The sequence below is a fragment of the Sinohyriopsis cumingii genome, unplaced genomic scaffold, assembly GCF_028554795.1.
Source record: "Sinohyriopsis cumingii isolate HCF-2022 unplaced genomic scaffold, ASM2855479v2 utg000913l, whole genome shotgun sequence".
NCBI lineage: Eukaryota > Metazoa > Mollusca > Bivalvia > Unionida > Unionidae > Sinohyriopsis > Sinohyriopsis cumingii.
Genome location: NW_028315943.1, coordinates 2,009,978 through 2,030,000, shown reverse-complemented (window position 1 = coordinate 2,030,000; position 20,023 = coordinate 2,009,978). Strand labels below are relative to the sequence as shown.

General features: G+C 35.6%; 1 protein-coding gene across 4 annotated transcripts in view; it reads right to left on the bottom strand.

Moving 5' to 3' along the window:
* LOC149773033 (cyclin-dependent kinase 8-like) overlaps positions 1 to 20,023 on the bottom strand; it is an 85,499-nt gene that overhangs the window by 9,242 nt on the left and 56,234 nt on the right. For 2 of the 4 annotated variants that reach the window (XM_089946838.1, XM_089946840.1), the window contains exons 9-12: positions 16,815 to 16,887; positions 15,824 to 15,921; positions 14,630 to 14,717; positions 10,739 to 10,861 (exon numbers count right to left, since the gene is read on the bottom strand). In XM_089946838.1, the coding sequence (XP_089802964.1) occupies positions 10,739 to 10,861; positions 14,630 to 14,717; positions 15,824 to 15,921; positions 16,815 to 16,887 (382 nt within the window). The remainder of the gene's footprint in view (positions 1 to 10,738; positions 10,862 to 14,629; positions 14,718 to 15,823; positions 15,922 to 16,814; positions 16,888 to 20,023) is intronic. The other 2 variants (XM_089946839.1, XM_089946841.1) reach the window with 1 other exon arrangement.

The following is a 20,023-nucleotide window of genomic DNA, read 5'->3' as shown; positions in this document are numbered from 1 at the left end:
TGCTACACCACCACCTGCCTACAAGGACCATCTGGCTATAAAGACCTAGTTCCAAAAATCTCATACATATATCAGTTGACTTTCACCTGTATATAAAGACAACATATTCAAACAAAAAAGTTTTAACCTGGGTACATGAGTGGTTATTAAATGCAGGTTTGACTGTAAATGAATTCCCTTCCAAACTTACTGTATATACAATGTGACCCTGCATTAACACAATGGCTGGGTTCCATAAAACCTGACTGCATTATGCAAGAACCATGTTATAACCAACCAAGTCAGTTAGCTAAAGAAAATTATGCATGTACACAGTGGGAATGGGGGGAATAATACATGTGGGTGCAAAAATATGTGCTTTTGATTAAATAAAGACAAAACTAGTTTGAAATATACTTGTATATTGGCAACTTATTATTGTATCATACAATCCATAATGTACTAAGTACTGTACACATATGAAAAATCCTTGAATTCAAGTATAGATCACATTTTAAAATTCATGTATCAGTCACATCTGTTAGAAACACAAACAAAACATAAAAAAGGTAGTCCTCATCTGATCTATATCCAATTGTTAACAAACACATGTCACTAAACAATTCAAAGATATTCATTACTGCCAGTAGTATGTAGCTTCAGTTATTTACATGTTACATGTACGTGTCCTTAAATTGGTTTAGGCCAATATGGCTATTTGAGAAAGATGCCAGTAGCCTCCTGCAAGTTGGTGGTTCTTACCAGGATTTTCCTGGGTTCTTTCCCCACCAAGTTATACTGGATATATATATATATATATATATATATATATATATATATATATATATATATATATATATATATATATGCTGTCTTTTTTATGAAAAACTCCTATCAAGCTGCAGACACAGATTAGGATCTATGCTGCCTTTTCTATGAAATACTCCTATCAAACTGCATAGACACAGATCAGGATCTATGCTGTCTGTTCTATTAAATACTGCTATCAAAACTACATAGACACAGATCTGCCAACAATAATGAGCCAATAGAGTTGGGTCTGGGCAATTTACAGTAAGATTCAACTTATAAGTGAGTATGCTTACAAATGAGATAAATCAAAAACTTAACCAAAGTCAGTGAAGTGTTAAATACAGGTCACACTGAACTATTTTAGTGGAAGGTGTGGCACTCACCAGGAGGCATCACAAAGTCCATGAAAAAATAACCTAAATTAAATATTTAACAAAACTGTGATAGAGAGACAAGGGAAATGGAAAGGAAAATGGATGAGTGGAAGGATATGTGATGTGAGGGACAAATGGATGGAAAAGAGTAACATTGTATGCCCCTTCCACATCAATGTCAGGGTACAACAACAACACAATATTAACTTAAGAGTTTTAGTTTTTAAACTCTGTGAAAGATTTTATTGAGACACTAACAAGAGGTTTCACAAACATAGAGTGCAGCATGAGAAGTTGAAAAAGTAGCAGAAGTGAGCTGCAAAAAAGTCCCCTGCTAGGGGTTTAGGGGAGCAAGCCCCTGATGTGTGTTTTGGGGACAGGATCTAGGGGAACTAAGTCTAGTATATCTTCTAAAATTAGATTATCTTACCTTGTTAGAGAAATTGTAAACCTTGTTAATAAAACATTTGTTATGATCAGTGAATATCTACAAAATTCATATGGGGAATCCTAACCATCTTATAGGTTCCATCCTATTAATATGGAAATACATTATCAAGAAGAATCATCCAATTTAAGGCAACTGGAATATTCTTATATATTCATATTTGTTGGAATTAAATTAATCTTAGTAAATTAGCTGACAAAAGAATCTGAAATTTAAAAAATGCAAGGGAAAATGCAAATTTTCAAATAATAGAATAATAAGAAAAATAAGCAAAATTGTATGTTTATAATATTGCACAAAACTAAAATCAACACTAAAATTAATCACTAAGATAAAGAAATCATAGCATGTTTAACCTATGCACTGTGGTGTGGTAAAAGCCCTGTGGTGAGGGCAAAGCCCTGGGCAGATAAAACCCTTCTTTATAATACTAAGTCTGTGCTAAACTATTAAATACTAATAAACTAAACATTTGTCTCTAATATGTCACAACATCTGTGTTGTATCCATGCTGTATTTCATGTTTATCATGGGCTTTATCTCTTGCATTTAGCACCAACTGGAAGCAAAATGTTTTACATGTCAATCATCACCTATTTCATGTTTCATGCTGCCCTCTGTACTACACAATTTACCGAGCTCTCTGACCAGTTGTTACAAACCACTTTTACCATCCAAACAAATTTATTTTGCCAGAAGTCAAGCATATGCCTTCCTTGTTTCATTACTGCCATATGCTTACCACTCCAGACTGTGAATGATATGGCAAGAAAAGGAGACTGAATATTTACAGCTGTTTTTGACAGATTGAAGATTCAGACAGAAGATTCCAATTGAGTTGAATAGGAAAAAGCTAGTGTCTTCCAGACTCTGATCAATCTGTGTCAAATAGATGAAGATACTATTTGTCTTTGATGGAATGCAATTATACAACTCTGAAAATGAAATTTTAAAAAATTCTGCATATGTAAGCAGCCATGCTGGGAAAAAAAAGAGCAAACAATTGGGAGATATCTGTTGAGACGACAGGTACTTGGACTTGTGCTGCCAACTACAGCACAAGAAGTCTAATGAGTTGAAAAAAGTAAAAAATTCATGGAGCAGTTGGTACAGTGGCATGAAACTGAATAAAGTGATTTACACATACATGTACACATGCTAACCAAATCTATTTTCTCTATGACAGTGATTTTTTTGTACAATCATGCCAACAAGCTTTAAATCCCAAAATAGTAAATATATATGCCATAAATACTTGCTTATAAATTGAGTCCAACTGCAAACAATATTGACCCTGATCTGCAATTGCATGATGTGCTGGTAAATCAGGGTCTATGTTGGTTGTTATGATTAATCCTTGCAAACTGCACAGACTCACAGAGAGAGTTGTACACACAAACACACAGTGATGACTGTTTATTACATTCTTGGATACAATATTCCTGGTTAAAATGCTTGAGTTCATTTCTCCTGCCAATTCCAATCTATTATGTATTCCAAAGGCTTTGTTATAACCTTTTTTTTGTTAATTAATTGGTTATAATGTTTGATTTGTCTACAAATATTATGCCTATAAAACTGGATGGGCCTGAGAAAACAAGCTCAATAATAACATTTTTTATTACCTGATGTATCAATGCCAGATAAACAATGGTCATCATTCAAATAAAAAATGTATAACAACAAAGGCACAGCGTATCAAATTCCTGATAATCACAAATCATTCATACTTGCTTAATACCAAAAGCCTATCAAAGGCACCAAGTAACAATGGTGCGATAATCACACCTGATTCAAATGTGTTACTTTAGAATCACTGGTTGCTGGTTCTGTGCAATTAAAGGAAGAAAATAAATGTTTTTCTTTGTACTTTTTTGACTAAATAATTTAGAAATATCCTGTAGCTAATGCTCTTTATCTATATGTAGACTAAATGAGCACAGCTTGAAGTAAATTTCTCTCATGCTCATTTGTCAATGTTATTAAAAATGGCTGAAAATGTGTGCATCAGGAAAAGAAAAAAATGTCTTTTTAGACACAAAACTACAAATAATATGAGGAATAGAATCAGGATATTACTGGAAATTAAGTGTGAAATAACGGTATTGTGATTTATCATGCATGGCATGATGTTTGTTGCCAAGTGTTTTAGGCAAGGTTTAGTCAACAATTAGCTGTCATTACCAATTACAGTGATCATGCTGATGCTAACATTCCACTGGCGGTGGTGCATAATGCATACACCTACTTGGGTCTGGTAATGAGGATTTTGATTTCTTGGATTATATTAATTCTGATTGTGATACTGTCACACCTGTTATACCAACAATCGAGGATATTATTTGTAAAATTAGTGATTGCCAGGAACCAACTGATGTTTCCGCTTCTGGAAGTCAAAAGGATGACAGGAATGCTTCAGTACCCAGAGTTCCTGCACCAAAATGATTTTTATTTTCCAGATTTCAGGAGAAATTTTTAAAGTCTGATACTTTAATTAAAGACACAATACTGCAGTTGAAGGCACATGTGCAATAATCTCAGAGTTACCAAACTCAACCACAGCTATCAATGTAATATGACAATTGTTGCAAAACCGTTCACTGCAAAGTTGCTGTAGAAAAATAAATTATTTTCTCTAGTAAGATTTTTTGTTTAGCTTTTTAATATCAATTCCAGGACATTTTATGACAAAGAGTAATTTTCAAGGAGGTTTCCAGGATATTTTCATTAATTCAAATTAAAGATGGTTTACCAGGACCTCCTTAAAAATCAGGAGGTCATGGGAACCCAGAGTACCAGCCACTGTACCTGGCACCAGCAAGGTTCTATCTGGAATATCAGATATTAAATTGTACCTGCAAGCTTAGTGAACAACCATTTGTTCTTTATAAGCATTTGCATATCAATGAAAAACATATCAACAAAAGATTTCAGAATAATTAACAACAGTTGACTAACGACGATTTCTTTCCTACAAAAATAAATAATGGACTAATTTACTAGATGTTAAGTTATTGAACAAAGACATTTTCAAATAAATTTAATTTGTATGATTCACTGGCTGTTACCATTTCCATCATATAGCAACATTTATTGGTTTTGCATTGCTTTTCTTCATGATAACATATACAAATGCATTTTGTTTCTTGCAAATTGTACTACCATTAACTATAAATTTTGACAGTAATCACAGCAGCAAACATCGCCTACTAATGTCCAATGTCATCAACATGGCCAAAAATTAATTTATATACAACATATGAAAATCCCAGTCTTTTGAGAAGTGCTGTAAACAATACAATATATCTATGTCAAGTGCTTTGAAGTAGCTGGTCCTTGTGGATAGCTCAAAATGTTACAAGCTGATGAAGAGTGAAAACAGAGGACCAGAAACTTTTTAACATGCTGGTTGTTTAGAAATTTAGGGCAATTGGGAATAATAGTTTTCAGGATAAAAAGTAAGCATTTAAGAAGTTAAATATCTCATACATTGTTCTAATACTATGAAAATCTGATCAGATTATCTACAGACAATATATGAACTAGTGTCCTTCCCCTTATAGCCAGCATTCACCTGTTTTGAATTAGTTAAGATTCGCATGATTTACTCTTCAAATGATTTTTGTCAATGCTCAAAAATGATTGTGAAAAATTGTTTGTATTTGTAGATTTGTATCAGCTTTTCCCACTGTCAATTTTTCTTGTAGAATGATTTTATCTACATATACAGTGAAGGATGCAGCTCAACTGTGTGAGTGTTGCTGATGAAGCTGACCTCCTTAAGGTAACAAAGGCAAACTATTTTTAAGTACCAATCCAAAGAGCCTCAGGTCACACTAGTTCCAAGACAAATTATGCATTTCAAGCTGTGTATAATGGAAACATTGTTCCCACCATGTACCTGAAATTAGCTGTATGAACTGGAAACACTGTTCCCACCATGTACTTGAAATTAGCTGTGTAAACTGGAAACTGTGTTCCCACCGTGTACTTGCAATCAGCTGTAGGTACTGAAAACAATGTTCCCACAATGAAACTGGGATCAGCTGTGTATTTTGGAAACAGTGTTTCAGCATTTACTTGCAATTAGCTGTGTAAACTGGAAACACTGTTCCCACCATATAATTGAAATAAGCTGTTTAGACAGGAAACACTTCATTACTCCTTTGTGAATCTCTCTGAGTGACATCCCAATGGTCAGGAAAAAGTACACCCTTAGGTAGGCATCTATTAATCTAGCCAGTATTAAATAACCTGAGAGGGCAGGAGAGTAATGGATTTTCTTATTGTGGGTAAAAGTGTAATCTGCCTCTTGTGATAAAGTACAAAAATTGATACTTGTTTACATTGTCCATTTCTCACCATGTAATTGGAATCGCTTTGTATACTGGAAACACTGTTCCAGCATGTACTTGCAATTAGCTGTGTAAACTGGAAACACTGTCCCCACCATTAATTGGAATCAGCTGTGCTTGAGTTTTTGTCCTAATTTTATGTTCTACCAACTTCTGGCATAGTATTACTTGAAAAGTTTGAAACATTTGAATATCACAATTGAACTGTATCTATTACACTGGCTCACTATCAACTCTTGAATTAAAACTGTTAATAAATCTATCTACTCTCATACTACCGATATGACAATCGGAACAAGGCTAAGTTGGGCATTTCTGCCACATTTTTCTTTTTTTAAATAATTTATCAATCAATAAACAAGAGTACTGCAAATGGCACATTATACACAGTGTATGCCCAGCTTTTCTTAAATATCATTCTCTTGTAGATTTCAAATTTGTAGGCAGAAACAATTTTTCTTCATTGGGTCAGTGACCTTCATCTTTGAACTTTTTAACCTAAAATCAACAGGCTTCTTCCTTACCCTGTGTTCAAGTCATCTACAAACTTTGGTCCAGGTATGTGATTTGGAACTAATGTTATTGTGTGGGGGGAAAAAAAATTCATCTTTCAGATTTTGACCTTTGACCTTTTGATCTCACACTTTCATCTGGTTCTTCTCTGGCCCAAAATGCATGCCAAACCCATAGTTTGGCAAATGTAAAAGTTGGAGATATGAAATTATTATATGGAAACTACTTTTCTTCTTAAAGATAGTCACCTTGACCTTGGAGCTTTTGAGCCCAAAACTGACTAGGTTCTTCCTTACCTCAAGTGCAAGCCATCCACAAAGTATGGTAACTCTGGATGGCGGAAAAGTCAATTTATTGTATGCAAATGAAACTGTTAATGGACATGCAGACAACCAGGAAAAATTCAGTAAGAGCCTGAATCTAATCCTCCTGACAACCTGACAAGATGAAAAATTTGTTTTTCAATATGTGTGAAACACATACACACACACACACACACACACACACACATATGGATGTAACGCTTACAAATTACCACCCTTTTGCTACACTAGGTAGTCACCCAAATACCAGATGTTTCCAAGCTTAGACTTAAGCAAAAACAACAAAAGGAATCTCACATTTACAGGAAAATTGAGAGGAATTGATATATTACCTGTTAAAATGTACCATTATCAACCCTTATGGGCTAAGCCCTTGTGACATCGTCAACCCTTAAGAATGAGCCCTTGAAAAAAGGATCAACTTTCCTCCTTTATTCAAGCAGAATACTGAAGATTGTATATAAATCCCCATTTGTTTGTACCCTGTACCGATTCCAATAACATACATCCCCATTTGTTTGTACCCTGTACCGATTCCAATAACATACATCCCCATTTGTTTGTACCCTGTACCGATTCCAATAACATACATCCCCATTTGTTTGTACCCTGTACCAATTCCAATAACATACATCCCCATTTGTTTGTACCCTGTACTGATTCCAATAACATACATCCCCACTTGTTTGTACCCTGTACCGATTCCAATAACATACATCCCCATTTGTTTGCACCCCTATGCCGCTACAAATAACAAAAGTCTTTGCAGTATAAAAAAATGCACAGACCTTAGGCATTTCATTCATGATTTCTAACTTCTAACCTGGCTGTAGTGAGGGTGGCCCTAACACTGTCATGATCTGAGTGTTTCATGCTTAATTGAGTTTCCATACTACCATAGCACCATAATGTGTACACTATGGGTGAGTTTATTTTCCTCAGACAACAGAGCGATGTAGTTCATTCTATTCAGTAACTGCTGGATAATTCCTTAAATTACCATAAGGTCGAGAGTTAAGAGTTATATCCCTTTGCACAAATATAAATTATACTGCTTGATAAATCCACGTGAAAGGCAAATTGTAGCTGACATCCTTTTAATTTGCTTGATTTGTCATTGTAAATATCAGAAGCAGATGATGTAGTATTTTACCTTCTTTATACATACATGTGTAATCATGCATCCACCCCTTCTGAACAAGTCCAGGAACTGGAACTGACTAGCAAGCAGGGTCATCTTTTACACTGAAAACTTCTGTTTGGTATGAAACACACAGATGTGTTAGGCCCCCCCCCCACTTGTCATAATCAAGTTTGAAATTATAAATCAATAAATGAACTAAGTTCTGTGCATTTTTTATCTCATTTATGCTTTTTGTTTTTTTAATCTGATGTGGGGTACAAACAAATGGGGACATATATTCAGACAAAACCAAGGATTTGTTCCATTGGAAAGGAGCAGTCAGAACTAGCCTGCAATTCTAGATCCACACCTTCTGAACTATCTGTGAGAACAGAACTGCTGAGAGACAGGGCATTGATGCTTCTAGATCCAGGAATGGGGAGACAGACTGGGAAAGACATTTATCACTGTGTGGTCCCAGAGGGAGCAAACTCAACAAAAAACAGATGGCATGACCATTCCACAAGAAACCACTGGCTTCTCCTTTAACACAAAATTACTAGAAAGCTGAACCTGTAGAAATGAGTTGGACTTGTGCAGACATCTGGTACTGGGAGTTCCAGCAAAGGAACTCCCATACCATTACACAAGGTTCTAGTGGTATTGACCCTTATCTTTCTAAAGGCAGTCTTTCACCAAGTTGTCGAAAACTGTCCAAGTATCAATCTCTCCAAGTGCAGAAAATGGAGAATGACCTTCATTTCCAAAAGAATGATACTAGGTGCCTTCTCCTGAACCTTCCACTCATCAATGACTTTCATGAAGACAGGCAGCAAGTGGGCTTTCCCACCCACCCACCAAAACTGGCATCTGTTCACATTGTGACTTCAACAGCCATAATGCTAAACTCATCTGTAAATAGTCAGATTAGAGTCTAGCAGCAATTTTAGCTTGTCCCAATATTTTAACAGTGGGGTTGTCTTCCTCTTGTATGCCTTCTGTGTGTTGAGAAACATGCTTCAAGGCAGCGATAACACTGTACCATCACCATGCATGGTGTGGAACCTGGCAATTGGATAGGCAAGCAAAGTTGGCCCAACCATATCCAAAAATGGAATCAGATTAAGACAATGAGTGCTGTGCTAGACCAGCCTGCCAGGGGGGAGACTGGCAGCTGTATGGTCACATCATATAGATATAACTAATACCATAAGTGGCTCTTCCAAATCTTAGGGCATGTCTGACAGGCACCATTTTGGACAAACCAGATTTCATCAGTCTGTAAATGAAAATCCATGTCAATTCGACTATCCAAACAGCAGAGTAGCAAACAAAGTTTTCAAGATGGCTATGTTGGATGTCTAAAGGGCACCATTTTCATTCAGGACAAACTAGATATCGAAAGAAGTCTGAGTAAAAACCCAAACCAATACAACCACCTATTCAAGAGCACTACTGATAAGAAAATGTTGAAGGTGACCACTGTAGCAGCCATACTTGGATGTCAGACTGGCACCTACTGTGCATCATCATAAGTCTTTAATTAAAAATCCTCTGTCAATATGACTAACCATTCCGGAGTAATAGCATTAAAAAGATTTTCAACATGGCTGCTATGATGGCCCCATTGGATGTCAGTGGTATACTATTTTTGTTTCAAACCACTTAGCTCTTGGGATGAATTTGTAAAGTTTTATGTCAGTCTTCCTAGCAGTTTTGGAAAAGAGAGATAACAAACTTGTGTCAACAGCCGAGGAACACCCAATGAAAGACAAAGGATCCTACTTCTTATTTAACCAAGTTAAAGCCATAAACAAAGTTTCCTCCAATGTTTGTGATGTTTGGTTTTCTTTTGGTTTTTATAGCACAGTGATAGAAATATATTATTTATTGCTGAGGCAAATGAAGTGAATTACCTTGCCCAAGGACACAGCACAGGAGTCAACCTGAACGTAGCTGATGTTAGGATTGTAACCCACACCTTCACTGCCCAACGTCCACTCAGCCATCATGGCTGCTTGATGCAGAACTAATGTTACTGTGCAGAAATCATTGTTTGGCTTTTAGTCACAGTGACCCTGACCTTCAACCTTTTAATCACAACATCAAAAGGCTTCTTCCTTACCCCATGTACAATCCATCCACAAAATGCTGTGCAGGTCTGTGATGCAGAAATAATATCATTGTGAAAAATCCATTACAGTCACACTGACCTTAGACATTTTGACTCTACAATGGATATGCTTCTTCCTCACCCATGTGCAAGCCATCAACTAAATTTTGTAATGGTATATGATAAAGGATTTGTGTTAATGTGCAAAAACAAAATAGAGAACAGATGGAAGGACATCACTGCATAATATGCTCCATCTTATGACAGGCATGCAAAAAAATCTATGAAAATCAGGCCATCTACACCAGCATAAAAAGTTGGCCATCAAATTTCAGTTGTTAACAGCATGTGGTTTGTGGCCATTGCACTAGTCAGCTTTCCAGACTGGATGGAAGATACCAAATCACAATGTCCACTAACAACTACATCTACTTATCCATACAAAGAAGAATATCAAATTTTGTTTGTTTACATGATGCAGTTTCAGGACAATTGTGCTAATAAACGTTCCAGGATTGAAGGACAGGACAAAATTATGATACCCATATTGCAAGCAAATGTAGCATATGAAACAGATATCATTTTCATTACACTTCACTCATATAGAACTGTACAGTTGACAATGACTACAGTAAATAATTAAAAACATTTATTGTATATACTTGATGTAAAAGAACACATCAGCCAATGCTTGTACCTGGTATTCACTGGTTACCATAGAGGTTCCTGCTGTGGTAGCAGGGGGCATTACTCTCACTCTCTTTGTTGGTGGCTGACCATGGGCTGAGGACTGATCATTTCCACCACCTCCCTGTTGCTGCTTAAATCAGAAAGAAGAGTCTTAAGAATACAGGAAATGTTGACTAGAGTATGTATGTGTAAGGTGTTTAATGGCATGTCAGCACATTCCTGGCTATATACAGCAGACAAAAGGCAAGTTCCAAAAATGTAAATAAAATGGCTAACAAACTTTAGAAACACAAGCCATTCCAAATACTGTCGTTTATCCAATTTTGGGGGTAATAAATATTAATCATCTTTCTTGCTATCTTGATAAAATTTGGGAGAAAATTAATGTAATTTTACCCAAATATCATTTCTGGAAATTAGTACATCAAAACAAAAATAAACTGATGCACCCACCACATTCAAAACCAGTTGGAGGAGCTTACAAAAAAAGAACACTTTTATGATTGTTTTGTGTTTTCATTTCAAACAATGAATAATGGCTACAGTTCTGGTGCTATTTTTTTATAAATATTCATGTAGAGATAGTACCCTGGAGATCAATTTGCAAAGATATATACCAATGTTAGACACATGTTTTTGACTGAGTTATCTTTTAATGTAAGAGTACCATACCCCTAGATATGCATGTGCACCTACCGTGTCAAGAGTGCCAATGGTAAACATAAATGATGGGACTCAGTCATGCAAGATGTGATGGCCTCTACATAGGAAAGAAAGCAATCTGATTTTAATGAATTATTAATGAAAATATAATTATTTTCATTGTCTATGCATAACAGTTCATGACTAGAAATAGTTTAAATAAAACAACAATGTGGCAAGAATACAGTGATCGCTCTGGAAAAAAATAATCTTCAGATCTGGTTACATTCCAGCCTCTTTTCCTCCCAGCGAGTTGGAAGATAAAAAAAGAGATAGGAAGGCCAAACATAGATGAGGTTATAATTTGTGTTTCAAGGATAGATTGTCATCTATAAAGTCACTCAATGTTTTTACTATGGGTAAAGCAATCTCCTGTTCTGTTTCCAACTTGATTTTTTTTTTGCCATCAGCTTGGAACAAACCAATATGAGTCCAGAAATGTATGTACAATTTAAAATGATTACAAATTATTACAAATAAGGTGCCCGGATAATTGGATATCTGGGTTAATGATAGTCAGAACAAGGTATAGCCCAACAAGATAACAGACAAAACGCAAACTGTCATAAATATTTTACAGGTGCATACCAAGAACAGATCACGAGAAACATAATCAATAAAATCCTTGAATTATATAATCAGACTGCTTTTCTAAAAGATAAACTGCATTCTTTCAAAAAGCCCAAGATTTCCTCAGCTGTTAAATCATCAATAACGGTCTCAGCTTTTAACCGAGTTCACATAAAAGATTCTAACACATACTGCAGAGGATCATTTTTGTTCTACTATCAGTGGACAATGGCAAGGCATGTACTCCTGCTGAGGTTCACCCTGCATCAGGTACTGTATATACTCACTAATAAATGCAAACTGCACAGACTCAGCTCAGCCATCCCATAATATGCCAGCAGATCTGGGTCTATGCAGTTTGTCAGGAGTAATCAGTAGAACAAATAACAAATACCCTAACCTGGAGGTGCATTATGATATTGTAGATAAGGATCTTTGTTTGCAATTTGACTTTATATAGAAGTGAGTATATACAGTGTGTATGGGTTAAGTATGTGTGTCCTCTACACATGAAGCATAACATCACTTCATCTTTGCAATTTGTTCTATGTAAGGGATGCCACTTTCCAATGACAGGTTTGACATTCTAAAGCATGCTTTTGGCATGTGCATTCCCATTTGTTTTGCCAAGTCTATAAAGACAGGTAGATTTATAAAATATCATCTGGCATTATATTCCATTTAAAAACCGGTGACCAACAGTTTGCTCCCCAATATGTGTTTGCCTCAAGTCACGTTTAATCCAGGCTTTTTTGACATTTTTACTCCTGCGATATCTAATATGCAACAGGGAAATTAGTGAACAGCCAAAACTAAGTCCTAAAATGTGGTCACTTGCACAACAGGGATGAGTGAAACATTAAGATAAAATTTTTGGTTATCATTCTTATTATATAATCTGTAGAGGTGCATATACACAGTTTTAGATTTAAAACCTTCAACCCTTTTCTTTTGTCCATTTTCAACACTGATGTTTGGACAAAAACTCTTTATCATCACAATCAAGTCTTCTGGTACACACAAATGCTTGTCAGAAAATAATCCAGAAATTACCAAATTAGTAAAGTCAAGCTTTCTCAAAACCACTGATAATTAGGTCTGACATTTCACTCATTGTATCGTGAACTGAAATTACCTATTCATCTTGAATTGGTATGACTAATGAGACTGCAAAGTTCACTAATAAAGAGCACTTGTCATCAGCAGTAACATCTTCCTTAATGGCCTTCATGACCTGTTTAGTACACCAGTTGTAGAAGTGTGACTTTAATTCTTCTTTGCAATCTTTATTGACTGTCAAGTCTAGTGAGTGATGTTGGTTGGTACATAAGCCAGGCTCAAACACTGTCTTTCAATTTAGCTTATTTAGATTTTCGCAGTAAGATGGGCTCTAAATACATCAAAAATATTGCCACTGCCTACTGTTGGTCATGTGTTTGGTTCATATTTGGAATGATTATCGACATAATGAATTACAGATTCTTCATTACTCCTTTGTGAATCTCTCTGAGTCACATCCCAATGGTCAGGAAAAACTACACCGTTAGGTAGGCATCTATTAGTCTACCCAGCATTAAATAAGCTGAGAGGGCAGGAGAGTAATGGATTTTGTTATTGTGGGTAAAATTGTAATCTGCCTCTTGTTACCAAGTACAGAAATTGACATTTGTTTACATTGTTCATTTCCCACATGGCACAAGGTGGCATCCAGTCTGATCCCAATTTATCACAAGACAGTCTGGAATATTGTGCAGTTTCATTGCAGTTTTAACTCTGGCTAAAACATTTCCTTAATAGCAAATTGGGAAAGAAATCTCTTTCTTGCAAGGAAGGATAATTATTCATTAGGTATATAAATTTGTGGTCTGTATTAACCATGATATAAAGAAAAATTGGTACCCCATAAAAAACATAGCAGTGTTATACAAAGAATCTATAGGGAAGGAGCACTGTGTCCTCAACCCATCAAAATATGGAGGGAAACAAAACATTTCAAAGGAACAAAGAAATAATAATACACATAATGCACTAATAGTGCTATAAAAATGAGAAAATCTTGTTTGTTTGGTCAGTTTTACCGCATTGAATGCTGTAGTCTGCTGAACATCTTGTTAATATGAAATGAACTGCACCATGGAATGTTCTGTTCTGGACCTTGCTCCCATTTAACTGTAGTGCACACTCATTATCTACCTGCATTTATTACAACACCTATGCTTTCCAAAATACTTTCCTTACGAAGTGAACAAGCCAAATCTTCTTTGTTGTTGGGATTACTTTAGTCTCAAACATAGGCCACTCTAGTTTCCATCAAACACTTTACATTGCAACTCGGGTGACTAGCACAAACTGAACGTTTTCATTGCGAGATATATTGTTTTAAAAGAGATATTCTTAGACATCTTACAGTTTTTATCACCTTTCATGACTTTGGCCTTTGCTAGTGACAACAAAAGACACTGACGGTCATCCACTAAAGACAAGCTGAAGGTGTACTTTTCAATTTCTATTATGATGAAAAAGTGCAGGGTCAAGATTCAAGGAACACAGGACAAAAACTGCGGGAAATGCACCAACCCATGATCAAAGTCAAACAATGAAATAGTGACTTCACAGAAATACTCACCTTACTGGCATTAGTATCTGCTTTATCTTCCTCTTCATCTGTGAGAAATTCACGCTTGGGGTATGGAATTGGATAACCTTCAAACACACTGCAAAACAGTAATTTACGGGTAAACACAAGTCTAGTGGCACACACTGGTTCTTTAAAATGTAAATATCTATGCAAAAAAGCATGAACTAATCCATAATTAGTGTAGTCAGTTTAATATATATATATATATATATATATATATATATATATATATATATATATATATATATATATATTAACCCTGCACCACACTGAAAATCTACATTGCACAAGTATATATCACTCCAATGAATGAATTTCATGCAGACGGCATTAAGAATGAGTGAGGTAACTGTGCTGTTCATGACTGAGATTTTTGCTTTACATTTTGTTTGCAAGCCAAGTCCCTTATTAATAATAATTATGCTCATCCATTTTATCAAGCAGTATGCCATGAGGTCTGTCATGGGCAGAAAACGTTTAAATCTTGCATTTCTTAATAAATGTGTAATATGATTCGTAATTATGCTAATGACAGCTTCTTTAATATCACAATTTTTTCAAATAACTTAAATATGGATTTAATATTTTTTTCTGTAACTTATCCATCTTGAAAGACTAAAAAGGCAACATGGTATAATCCATCCACATTAAAACTTGAAATTTTATGAGATTTTAAAATGAAAATAATTTATGTGCACAGACTATTCAGGACCTTTTAAAAATACCATCCAATACATCTTTACAATAACATATTTAGCAACATTGGAATAATCTTTAATGAAACTACCACATAAATATAGGCTTAATCTACATTATTATAAATGTACAACAAGCTGTCTTAAAACAGTCAGCTTCTTTTGGGTCTAATGAACTTCAAATAAAAAATAAACCTCACAACTCTTGAAATGCCATTTGATTCACTTCCCTGGAGTGGCTGAGCTACTTCTGTACATGAGGACTTTGTTATTATTATTACCATTATTATTATTATTACAACATAACCTTGATAAAAATGTTATGGGCCAAAATATTTCTTTCAGGTTTTGGGTTTTTAATTCTGCAATAATGCAAAAGCTTTACATCAAGATGAAGGAAGCAAATGAATGACAGAAAATACTTGGATTTTAAATGTCTAAGCTATCAAGGTTGAACATTATTATTATTATTATTACTGACACTTACTCGGCTGAGGGCTTTGGATCTTCCTGAAAATATGGATCGTTCATGGCCTGTTCTGATGTCACTCTTTTGGTTGGATCCATTGTCAACAGTTTTTGTAACTGCAAAGAATACAGAATATCGACATAAAATATGTTAAGTATATTAGTAATAGTGGGAATGGTGTCAGGTTTGTTCCAAATACGATTTCCATAACTTAAACTTTTAACAAGTAAAAGACATACTTGGACAACTATATTTTAGCAAACAAAACAATGCACATATTTAATTAGACTCTGAACATATTTTAGCACATTTAACTGAGAAATCTTGATGAAAACAATTTTAATTTGAAATAGTCTGTATAAAGTTATTAGCTTCATTTTCAAAATATAAAAGTGTAGTAAAGCAAAGTTTTGGAAATGAGAAGCAATGAAAAATTGTACTTGTCCCCTCCACCTCTATTTCCAAAACAAGTAAACGACTTTCACATCCACAATGTCTAAATATCAATGATGGATGCTTATTTGCTCTGGTAGAGCAACTGTAAAGAAATAAGCAAGAATTGTATAGAGAATATGCAGCCCTGAAAACAGACAGGATTTTATTTTGCCTGGCAAGGAATCTCTGAACATCTTAATTACCAGCAGGAAGAATATGAGTAATTGGCTCGCTTCTTGATCCTCCATATTAATGAAACTTATTCTCTTTCAACTAGTACAATCTGCTCTCAGTTTAAAATCTATTTCCCACTTATTGTGAAAATCGTAACAAGAACTCAAACATACTTTTGCCCAATCCCAATATCTTTAAGCATAAAATAATTAGCAAGAAGAAGAAAAAAATACATAGATATATTTCACCAGTATTTCCAAAATATCACAGTAAAATTTAAAATGATCATATGATTATGGCACCTGAAAGGAATTATACAATATTTTTCAAATTAATACTTCCACTGCTAACAAAACAAGACTTGCATAAGAATAATTTCTGCAAACATTTGCCAACTCACCAAATGGAATGCTTTGCTGTCTGGTTTCACCCGATGTTTCTCCATATATTTTGTAAGGTTACAGCTGACATAACTGAAAAAGATAATCTGTCAATTGTAATACAGAGGAATAATTAAATGTCTACTTTCTTCATATGTAATCTTAACAACCAATTTTATGATTTCATTGACTAGAACCTTGACACATTTTGATGGAGATAATTTTACCTGTCTCCTTCCTTTCAAATTCTAAATATGCTAATATACATTGTCACATATTGGCAACTGGTGCTCTTGGCCAAAACTGAGATGCACTAGAAGATTCTATAAAAGTCCGTAAGACAAAAGTCTCACTTAGAATTGTTTAGCACTTCCACAATGTGTTGAGATAACTTGGTTTCAGACCATTTTAGCATACACATAATATGTATAGATACCTAGCTTTTAGGCCTGTTTACCAATACAATGGTGTATTGAGATATCTAGCTTTTAGTCCTGTTTACCAGTACAATGGTGTATTGAGATATCTAGCTTTTAGGCCTGTTTACCAATACAATGGTGTATTGAGATATCTAGGTGTAAGGCCTGTTTACCAATACAATGGTGTATTGAGATATCTAGCTTTTAGACCTGTTTACCAATACAATGGTGTATTGAGATATCTAGGTGTAAGGCCTGTTTACCAATACAATGGTGTATTGAGATATCTAGGTGTTAGGCCTGTTTACCAATATAATGGTGTATTGAGATATCTAGGTTTTAGACCTGTTTACCAATACAATGGTGTATTGAGATATCTAGCTTTTAGACCTGTTTACCAATACAATGGTGTATTGAGATATCTAGCTTTTAGGCATGTTTACCAATACAATGGTGTATTAAGATATCTAGGTTTTAGACCTGTTTAGCACCTCCATGATGTGTGTAGATGCCTAGCCTTTAGGCCTGCATAGCATATACACAATGCAGGTATGATTCCAATAATAAAATTTGATTGATTGCACCCCTATAACTGGGAATAAGTTTATTGTGTAATGAGTACTTTTGGGACTGTTTAACAGAGGCTTCTGGCATTTCTAACCTTGCATCCTTCAGCACTCCTATAATTTTCACTGCACTTTTTTTTACATCTCCCTTTATAGTAGATAAAAACATTATTATAACGATCTATGTACAGTGCAGATCAAAATTATTTTAATTTTGTTCCTGTTTGTAGAGAAGCTAGCTTTTCCGTAGCAGAAGTGACAGTAGCTGTTGCTGTGTTATTTGGTATGAGAAAAGCAAAGTTTTAAATTATGTTTCTCCAAGAATACTTACCCAAACACATTATGTTAGGAATATTAGCTCACTCCCTCATGAATCCAGCCCTACTAAAAGATAAAAATTGTTTTTCTCAATTTCAATAGACAAAGGGCAATAACTCTTGCCAATTTCCTCTCTTGGCACCACCAGGTGTTGCTAGATTTTAGCTGAGAGAGATTTGTTGTTGTTGCTGTTGTTGTGGGGTTTAATGCCATTTTTCAGCACGCGATAGGCTATACATGGCGGCCAGTATTAATGGTGGAGGAAGAACCCGGTAAAACCCCAGAAAGAACCACCGACCCACGAGAAGCTGAGAGAGATACTAATGAGTATAATTGCATAGCAGGGTGGTTGAGAGGGTTTTTAAGTAATGTAATTGGAAAAGAAGTATTATATGAGAAACATAATTTACTTTAAAATTTTCTTTCTCCTTCAAATATATTCCCCAATCACATTAAGTTAGGAGAAATAAGTAATAGGATGAGGGGACATTGAGCATCCAACCTCTAAATCGGCTATTCTTCTAGGGAAGAATAACTGGATTCTCCATGTGAACAATATAACCCATTCTGCTAATTACATAAGCATCACAGCCTGGTGTCACTTGACCTGTGACCATAACAAATGGTTAAGAAGATGAACACTGAAATCTTCTTACCTACAAATTTCACCAGTGAATTCAGTGAAACCAACAGGCTGTGTTGATTGATCTAGATGGGTCTGGTGGCCATCTGTACTGCCGCTACTAAACCAACCAGATTCAAGGTTTGCCTCTACAGTGCTAAATAAAATAGATGAAGCCTCAAGAAGGTTGTTTCTGCATGTCAGCCAACAACTTCTATTACAACTCAGATCACAACGTTGCATTCCAATGCGAGAGTCACAGAGATGACTCATAGCTTCTGAGCAGTAATTCACAAGAGGTGACTCTGATCTGGTTTAAACATCAAGTGTACAACCTACTTCAACCACAAAACAAGGATCCACACCAGAAGGAAGTGGTATTTGCACATGCCACAACTTGTCTCTGTGCATTTTAAGTAGTGCTTGACAACATGAAATGGATCTTACATGTGTGCTATCTCGAACTATGGAAGAGAGTGAGCAAGTGATGACTTTTTGGATAAAGACAAACACTAACTTATTTTGGGCTACAAAGCCAAGTTGTGTCTAGAGAACCACCAAACCCATCAAACTGAACTGAAGAGAGGTCAATATGATGGAATGGCTAGATGGCCTGTGACAGCTGGATGGCCGGTGATGACTGGACAGCCAGCAATGACATGGTTTTATTATGCATTAGATCCAATACAAACCCCAATGGCTTATACCCCCGGAGACTCTGCTCGGACATGCATGGGGACTTACACTCAGTGGGCAGCCTAAAACTGGGAAACACTTCCCCAAGAGTCAGAAATGCAAGTAATGAACTACTTGGCAGGCGGTCTTCTCAAAAGGTCACCCGTGCTGGATGGTCGGTGATGGCTGGACAGCTGGTGATGGCTTTAACTGTGCAGTGTTATAAAGAGGTGGATCTAATTGATCCGATAACACCATGTGCCCTGACTTATAGGGCTGAAGGCCATGCTCGGGCATGGGAGGGAACTTATGCCCAATGGACTCCCTAAAAGTGGGGATTACTCCCCAAAGAGTCAGTATTGCCAAAATAAACCAAATGTTGTCTTCCTCTACTTATGCCATTTTTCCCTCCCTTCAATGCCAAATGGACTATTGCTTTGAACATGCATTTAATGCATTAGTAAACATTTCTCCTTAAACAACACAAAAAAACAAAGCATAGATTAGCAAATCAGAATGTGACTAACTAGCTAATACAGTAGCCCAGACTTCCTATGACCACATATTACAGATGCGGCATATCAAAGATTGTGTATACTTAGTATAAACAAAGCAAGAATCATGGTAGG